Source organism: Nomascus leucogenys, chromosome X, assembly GCF_006542625.1.
Source record: "Nomascus leucogenys isolate Asia chromosome X, Asia_NLE_v1, whole genome shotgun sequence".
NCBI lineage: Eukaryota > Metazoa > Chordata > Mammalia > Primates > Hylobatidae > Nomascus > Nomascus leucogenys.
Window position 1 is genome coordinate 113,950,274 of NC_044406.1, and position 8,315 is coordinate 113,958,588.

Below are 8,315 nucleotides of genomic sequence, written 5' to 3' on the forward strand. Positions count from 1 at the left end.
ATGAGAACATGCAGTATTTGGTTTTCTGTTCCTGCATTAGCTTGCTTAAAATAATGGCCTCCAGCTCCATCTATGTTGCTGCCAAAAAAAAAAAAAAAAGTGTAATCTTACTCCTTTTTTATGGCTTCATAGTATTCCATGGTGTACATGTACCACATTTTCTTTAGCCAGTCTACCACTGATGGGCATTTAGGTTGTTTCCATGTCTTTGCTTTTGTGAATACTGCTGCAATGAACATACACGTGCATGTGTCTTTATAGTAAAATGATTTATATTCCTTTGGGGTACATACCCAATAATGGATTGTTGGGTCGAATGGTAATTCTGCTTTGAGTTCTTTGAGAAATTGCCAAACTTCTTTCCACAATGGCTCAACTAATTTACATTCCCACTAGCAGTGTATAAGCATTCCCTTTTCTCCATGGCATTGCCAGCATCTGTTATTTTTTGACTTTTTAGTAATACTCATTCTGACTGTGTGAGATAGTATCTCATTGTAGTTTTGACTTGCATTTCTCCAAAGACTAATGATGTTGAGAATTTTTTCACATGCTTGTTGGCTTCTTTTGAAAGTATATGTATGTCTTTTGAAAGTGTATGTATGTCTTTTTTTGAAAAGTGTCTGTTTATGTTCTTTGCCCACTTTTTAATCCAGTTGTTTGTGTTTTGGTTGTGGATTTGAGTTACTTGTAGATTATGGATATTAGACCTTTGTAGATGCATAGTTTGCAAATATTTTCCCATCCTGTACATTGTCTGTTTACTCTGTTGATAGTTTATTTTACTGTGAAGAAGCTCTTTAGTTTAATTTGGTCCCATTTGCCAATTTCTGTTTTTGTTATAATTGCTTTTGGCATCTTCATCATGACATCTCAGCCAGTTCCTATGTCCCTGACAATATTAGACAGATCATCATTCTGTTTTTTCTTTACTTTGACTGGGTTATTTCCAAAGACCAGTCTTCAAGTACTAATATTCTTTTTCCTTCTTGACCCAGTGTATTCTTGAAGCATTAAAACATATTTTCTCTCTTGTTCAATTAATTCTTCTGTTCCAGAATTTGTTTGGTTTTTTTTGTGACATGTATCTCTTTTGTAAATTTGTCATTAATATTTTAATATTTTGTGATTCATTTGTACTGCTTTTTGGAATTCTATCTTGCTAACCTTCTTTAATATCACACTTTAAGTTGTTTTCTATTATTTTCTGAATTTCTAGTTGATTTCAATGTGTTGCTGGGGAATTATTGTGTTCCTTTGGAGGTACCACATGTCCTTGCATTTTCATGTTTCCTGGGTTCTTACATTCATATCTTCATGCCTGGTGTAATAGCCACTTTCTCTAATTTTTAAAATTTACTGTCATAGAGGAGGATATTTTCCTGAAGCTGTATCAATGGTGTTGGTTGGGTACAGCTTTTTGGATTTGATTCCACATGCTTGTGGTAGTGTAGTCTCTATATAATTTCTTCAGCTGTAAATGGCATCAATGGTATCTTTGATTTCCTCAATGGCTTGGAGAGTGGTTATTATTAGTGGTGGCTGTGGTTAAGTTTTGTTGTGGATAGAGATGCCAGGTGCACTGCTGGAGGCAGAGTCTCTTCTCACAGCCCCAGCCAGAAAGATCTCAGGGTCTGGAAATCATCCTCTTGTTTCCTCTGTCCCAGGGGCCTACCTTCTTGGTGTGCTGCACTGTCCATTTTTTGAAGAAGTGGTACTTTATATGGGCTAAAGTACTGAGGACTTTGCAGCACATTTGGGTCCAGATTGTGTCGTGCCACTGTAGTTCTCCAGGTGAATGCTGCAGAATGTCAGTGGGGCCTCCTAAAATGGGAAATATGAAGACTGTGGATCTCAGGGTCTAATGAAGTTTGGTGATGGTTTTGTTCTCACAATGGTGCTGTTCTACAGCCACTTAGTTCTCAGGGGATTGTGTGACCCAGTGTGAGTTACCTGTCTAGTGTAATGCCCTCACACAGCCTCCAGATCACCACTGAACCTAGTCTCAGAGTTTGTGTGGGTACAGGAGCTCTCCTGTGCTTCAAATTGCAGCAGTTTGTGATGGGGATTTGGACAACTGAGGGTCCTTCACTTACCCTGCAATATGGAGCCCCTTGGGCTCCCAGCCAATCTCAGCCAAGATGGATGCTCACTTCCTTCTCCTTCTGTGCCTCAGGTGTTTGCTGTGACATCTCTGTTGAAATCTAGTGTTCTCTCCCAGATGTTCTATTCAAAATCTGATTATCTATTTTCAATTTGAATCCTTCCTTGTAGAGAGGGCAAGTGTCCAATGTTTCTAGTCAGCCATCTTAAACCGATCACTCCTGCTCCACCCTCCATAAGCCATCTATCTGTGATTTCATTCAATATTTTTCCGCATTTGACGGGCTCTTTTTACTTTCTTAATGGTGTTTTCTGAAGTACAAACTTTTAAAAGAAATTAGTAATGTACAATTTATGTATTATTATTTTGTTCCTTGCGTTTTTGAAGTCATATATATAACATCATTGCCTAATCCAGGTTCAGAAGTATTTGCACCTATTCCTTCTTCTAAAAGTTTTATAGTTTTACACTCTACATTTGGGTCTTTTGTTTATTTTGAGTTAATTCTTGTATATGAGGTGTATTAGTCCATTTTCACACTGCTGATAAAAACATACCTGAGACTGGGTAATTTATAAAAAAATATACGTTTCATAAACTCACAGTTCCACATGGCTGGGGAGGCCTTGCAATCATTGCAGAAGGCACATGGCAGCAGACAAGAAAGAATGAGAGCCATTACTTTTCATTACTTTTGCAAATTTCTGCAGCAGGCTTGAATTCATTATCAGAAAATGGGATTTTATTTTCTATTGCACTGTGAGGATGCAGATTTTCCAAACATTTATGCTGTCTTCCTTTTAAAACTGAATGCTTTTAATAGCACCCAAGTCACATCATCAATGTTTTGCCGCTTTGAAATTTCTTCCACCAGATACCCTAAATCATCTGCCTTAATTTCAAATTTCCACAGGTCTCTAGGGCAGGGGCAAAATGCTGTCAGTCTCTTTGCTAAAACTTAGCATGGGTCACCTTTACTCCAGTTCCTAACAAGTTCCTCATCTCCATCTGAGATCACCTCAGCCTGGATTTCATTGTCCATATTATTAGCAGCACTTTGATCAAAACCATTCAACAAGTCTCTAGGAAGTTCCAACCTTTCCCACATTTTTCTGTCTTCTTTGAGTCCTCCAAACTGTTCCAACCTCTTCTTGTTACACAGTTCCAAAGTCGCTTCCACATTTTCAGATAACTTTACAGTAGCACCTTTTTCTACTGGTACCAATTAACTGTATTAGTTCATTTTCATACTACTGATAAAGACATACCTGAGAATGGGTAATTTATTTAAAAAATTAGGTTTCATGGACTCACAGTTCTATGTGACTGGGGATGCCTCACAATCATGGCAGAAGGCAAAAGGCATGTCTCACATGGCAGCAGACAAGAGAGAATGAGAGCCAAGAAAAAGGGATTTCCCGTTATAAAATCATCAGATAGCACGAGATTTATTTACTACCACAAGAACAGTATGAGGGAAACCACCTCCATGATTCAATTATCTCCCACCATTCCTCCCACAACACGTGGGAATTATGGGAGCTACAATTCAAGATCAGATTCAGTGAAGACACAGCCAAATCATATCATGGTGTGAGATAGCTAAGTTCCTACATTTGCAAGTGGATATCAAGTTGTATCAGAATTATTTGTTGAAAACTCTATTCTTCCCCACATTGAATGGTCTTGGCATCTTTGTCAAAACTCAACTGACCATAATGTAAGGGTGTATTTCTAAACTTTCAGTTGTATTTTGTTGATTTATATGTATGTTCTTATGTCAGTACCACACTTTTGAGTACTGCTGCTTTGTAGCAATTTCTTTTTTTTAATTAATTAATTAATTTATTTATTTATTTATTTTTGAGACGGAGTCTCGCTCTGTCGCCCAGGCTGGAGTGCAGTGGCGCAATCTTGGCTCACTGCAAGCTCCGCCTCCCGGGTTCACGCCGTTCTCCTGCCTCAGCCTCTCCGAGTAGCTGGGACTACAGGCGCCCGCCACCACGCCCAGCTAATTTTTTGTATTTTTAGTAGAGACGGGGTTTCACTGTGGTCTTGATCTCCTGACCTCGTGATCGGCCTGCCTCGGCCTCCCAAAGTGCTGGGATTACAAGCGTGAGCCACTGCGCCCGGCCTGTAGCAATTTCTAAAATCAGTAATTTTAAAAACTGAAAAGTGTGGGCCCTTCTATTTTGTACATCTTTTTCAACATTCTATTGGGTATGTCCCAACAATTTCTATATAAATTTAGAATCAGCTTGTCTATCTCTGAAAATTGCCGTAAATATTATAGCAATTTGCTAACATAAGAAAAATTACTATTACAATTCACTAGCATGGGATATATATTCACTTATATAGGTTTTCATTAATTTCTTTAACACTCTTGTCATTTGAGAGTACAAGTTTTGCAATTCTGTTAAATGTATTCTTATTTTTATTAATGGTACTATAAATTTAATTAGTTTTTAAAGGTCATTTTCAGTTTTCTTACTGCTTTGATATAGATATACATTTGATTTTGCGTAATTTATCTTATATGTTACAACATTTATGACTTCATTTATCACTTCTAATAGTTTTTCAATAGACAACTTAGGATTTTTTACATACCAGATGGTATGGTTTGGCTGCATCTCCACCCAAATCTCGTCTTGAATTGTAGCTCCCATAATCCCCACATATTGCGGAAGGGACCTGGTGGGAGATAACTGAATCATGGGGTGGATTTTTCTGTGTTGTTTTCATGATAGTGAATAAGTCTCACGGGATCTGATGGTTTTATAAAGGGCAGTTCACCTGCACAGGCTCTCTTGCCTGCTGCCATGTAAGACTTGGCTTTGTTCCTTCCTGCTTCACCTCCCGCCATGATTGTGAGTTCTCCCCAGCCATGTGGAACTGTCAGTCCATTAAAACTTTTTTTTCTGTATAAATTACCCAGTCTCAGGCATGTCTTCATGGTAGTATGAAAATAGACTAATATACCATATTATACCATCTGAAAATAAAAATAGTTTTATGTCTTCTTTTTATATCTGTATGTTTTCATTAATTTTTCCTAATTACCTTGGATAGAAACTCAGTGTAATGTTGAATACACATAGTGAGAGTAAACACCTTTTTTTGTGATCTTAGTAAAAAAAAATCAATCTTTCCCCATTGCTTATAATGTTAGCTGTTGGTTTTTTATGCATCTACTTTATCAAGTCAAGCAAGGATCTTTCTATTCATAGTCTACTGAGTGTTTTTTATGTTTACTTTGTATTTTTAGAAATAATTTATAACATTTATGGCATTCTTTGAATATCGTAACTTTGATTTTTATTATACCTAATAAAGGCTAAATGATATCTGCAGTGTTTTGATATCTATTAGGTTTACATGTTTACTCTCAGCGAATTTTTGATGCATAGTGTAACAATGTACCGTGGCTTCCACATATCCATGGGGATATGTTCCAAAATCTCCAGTGGATGCCTGAAACTGTGGATAATACTGAACCTGATTGCTGTTAATTGGAACATGTTTCCATTCATGTCTTCCACCTATAAATGTAATGTCTTTTTTATCATAAGTAGGCACTTATCATGCACTCTGGCCATAACTTTTGCAGGATGAGATGCAACAGCAAAACTAGCACAGGCGTCAAGATTAGAAGTAAATTCCAATACACCTTACATCTCTCATCTTTCTTTCTTACACAGCCTCTATTTTGACTATGAATGTTTAAATTATGTTTTGAACATCTTCTCCATGAATAATATTTAGAGAGTCTTTGTCTTATCAAAAAAAGTCTGTTCTCAGATAAATGATTTTTCTACATCTTCTGCATTCTTGACCATTTTCATCCTTCAGTGTTTTCTTGCCTACGAGTGCAGCTTACCACAGAGGTTTATGTGGGCTTTCTTTTTAGTAATCTATCTGCTCATCAACTTGCTAGATTTCAGGACAGATCTTCATTGGGTTTCCTCCATCTACCATCCAGGACTTTTCGCCTAGTCCCAATCTGAAGATAACATCTGGTTTGGCAACCAGATACCCCATGGACACCAGGTGGCTGTAGTTGCCAAGCATGACATTCCTGTAAAGATTCTTATGAGGAGAGTCCATTTGCTGCCATTGCTCCAGGACAAAGTCCACAAACATGTCTTTGAAGGTCAATGATTCCCAGGACATGGCCATCCTGTTCTTCTCTGGAAAAAGGATGGAGATCTCCTCCTGAGACCTCAGCCTGGGTTTTCTTAGACTAAGTGAGGAAGCACAGGCAAAGATAAGCTGGGGTCTGAATTTCTTTAGCAGCATTCTCAGTTATGTATTCTGTCCTTGATTGCCAAAAGCCTAAAACCTCAAGTGTAGATGACAACAGACAGTGTCTGTTGAGTATTTGTAACATAAAGTGTTATTGAGTTTTTCAAATAATTTTTCTGCAACTATTACAGAAATTACATAATCATATAATTTTTACTTTATTCTATTGATATGGTATATTACATTAATTAATTTTCAGAGGTTGAAACAACCTTGAATTTCTAACTAAAGTTCCATTTGATCATATTGGGTAATTCTTTTATACATTGGTGAAGTCAGGTTGCTAGTATTTTTCAGAGATTGTTTTCATTTATATTCATAAGTGATACTGCCCAGTAATATTCTTTTCTTGTAATATATTCATCCGATTTTGATATTTATCAAACACTGGCCTCAGAATTAGTTGGGAAGTATTTTCTTCTCTGCTATTGTTTGATAGAGTTTGTAAAGAATTTGTATTAATGCCTTAAATATCTTGTAGAACTCAATGAACCCCCTTGGTGAAGGGTTTACATTGTCAGAAAATTTTGATCCAATCTCTACTAAACATAGGTCTTTCTGGCTTTAATTTCTTATTTTTTATTGATAAACAAAGTTGGATATATTTAGGAAGTACATGTGTTTTTTGATATATGTTGTATTAGTCCATTTTCATGCTGCTAATAAAGACATACCTGAGACTGGGAAGAAAAAGAGGTTTAATTGTACTTAAAGTTCCACATGACTGGGGAAGCCTCAGAATCGTGGTGGGAGGCAAAAGGCACTTCTTTTTTAAAATTTTACTTTAAGTTAGGGATACATGTGCAGAATGTGTGAGTTTGTTACATAGGTATACAGGTGCCATGGTGGTTTGCTGCACCTATCAACCCATCACCTAGGTTTTAAGCCCCACATGCATTTGGTATTTGTCCTAATGCTCTCCCTCCCCTTTTCCCCAGCCCCCTGATGGCACCAGTGTGTGATGTTCCCCTCCCTGTGTCCATTTGGTCTCATTGTTCAACTCCCACTTATGAGTGAGAACATGCAGTGTTTGATTTTCTGTTCCTGTGTTGGTTTGCTGAGAATGACAGCTTCAAGCTACATCTATGTCCCTGGAAAGGACATGAACTCATTCTTTTTTATGCCTGCATAGTATTCCATGGTATATATGTGCCACATTTTCTTTATCCAATCTATCATTGATGGGCATTTGGATTGGTTCCAAGTCTTTGCTATTGTGAATAGTGCTGCAATAAACATATGTGTGCATGTGTCTTTATAGGAGAATGATTTATAATCCTTTTGGTATATACCCAGTAATAGGATTGCTGGGTCAAATGGTATTTCTTGTTCTAGATCCTTGAGGAATCACCACAGTCTTCCACAATGGTTGAACTAATTTATACTCCCATCAACAGTGTAAAAGCATTCCTATTTCTCCACAGCCTCAAAAGCATCTGTTCTTTCCTGACTTTTTAATAATTGCCATACTAACTGGCATGAGATGGTATCTCATCGTGGTTTTTATTTGCATTTCTCTAATGACCAGTGATGATGAGCTTTTTTTCATATGTTTCTTGGCCACATAAATGTCTTTTTCTGAGGCGTGTCTGTTCGTATCCTTTGCCCACTTTTGATGGGTTATTTTCTGGTTTTTTCTTGCAAATTTAAGTTCCTTGTAAATTCTGGATATTAGACTTTTGTCAGATGGATAGATTGCAAAAATGTTCTCCCATTCTGTAGGTTGCCTGTACACTCTGAAAATAGTTTCTTTCACTGACAAACCTAACAAAAACAAGCAATGGGGAAATAATCCCCTATTTAATACATGATGCTAGGAAAACTGGCTAGCCATATGCAGGAAACAAACTGGACCCCTTCCTTAGACCTTATACAAAAATTAACTCAAGATGGATTAAAGACT

The 8,315-nt window shown here is 37.1% G+C and overlaps 1 protein-coding gene across 1 annotated transcript; it reads right to left on the reverse strand.

Annotated features, from left to right (window-relative positions):
• Window positions 1-5,787: 5,787 nt before the first annotated feature.
• Window positions 5,788-6,286, reverse strand: LOC100603058 (KRAB domain-containing protein 4). Its single transcript, XM_012498827.1, is given in 3 exon segments — window positions 5,788-5,855; window positions 5,858-5,893; window positions 5,896-6,286. Coding segments are annotated over 3 exon segments (495 nt in total).
• Between the last annotated feature and the right edge of the window lie 2,029 nt (window positions 6,287-8,315).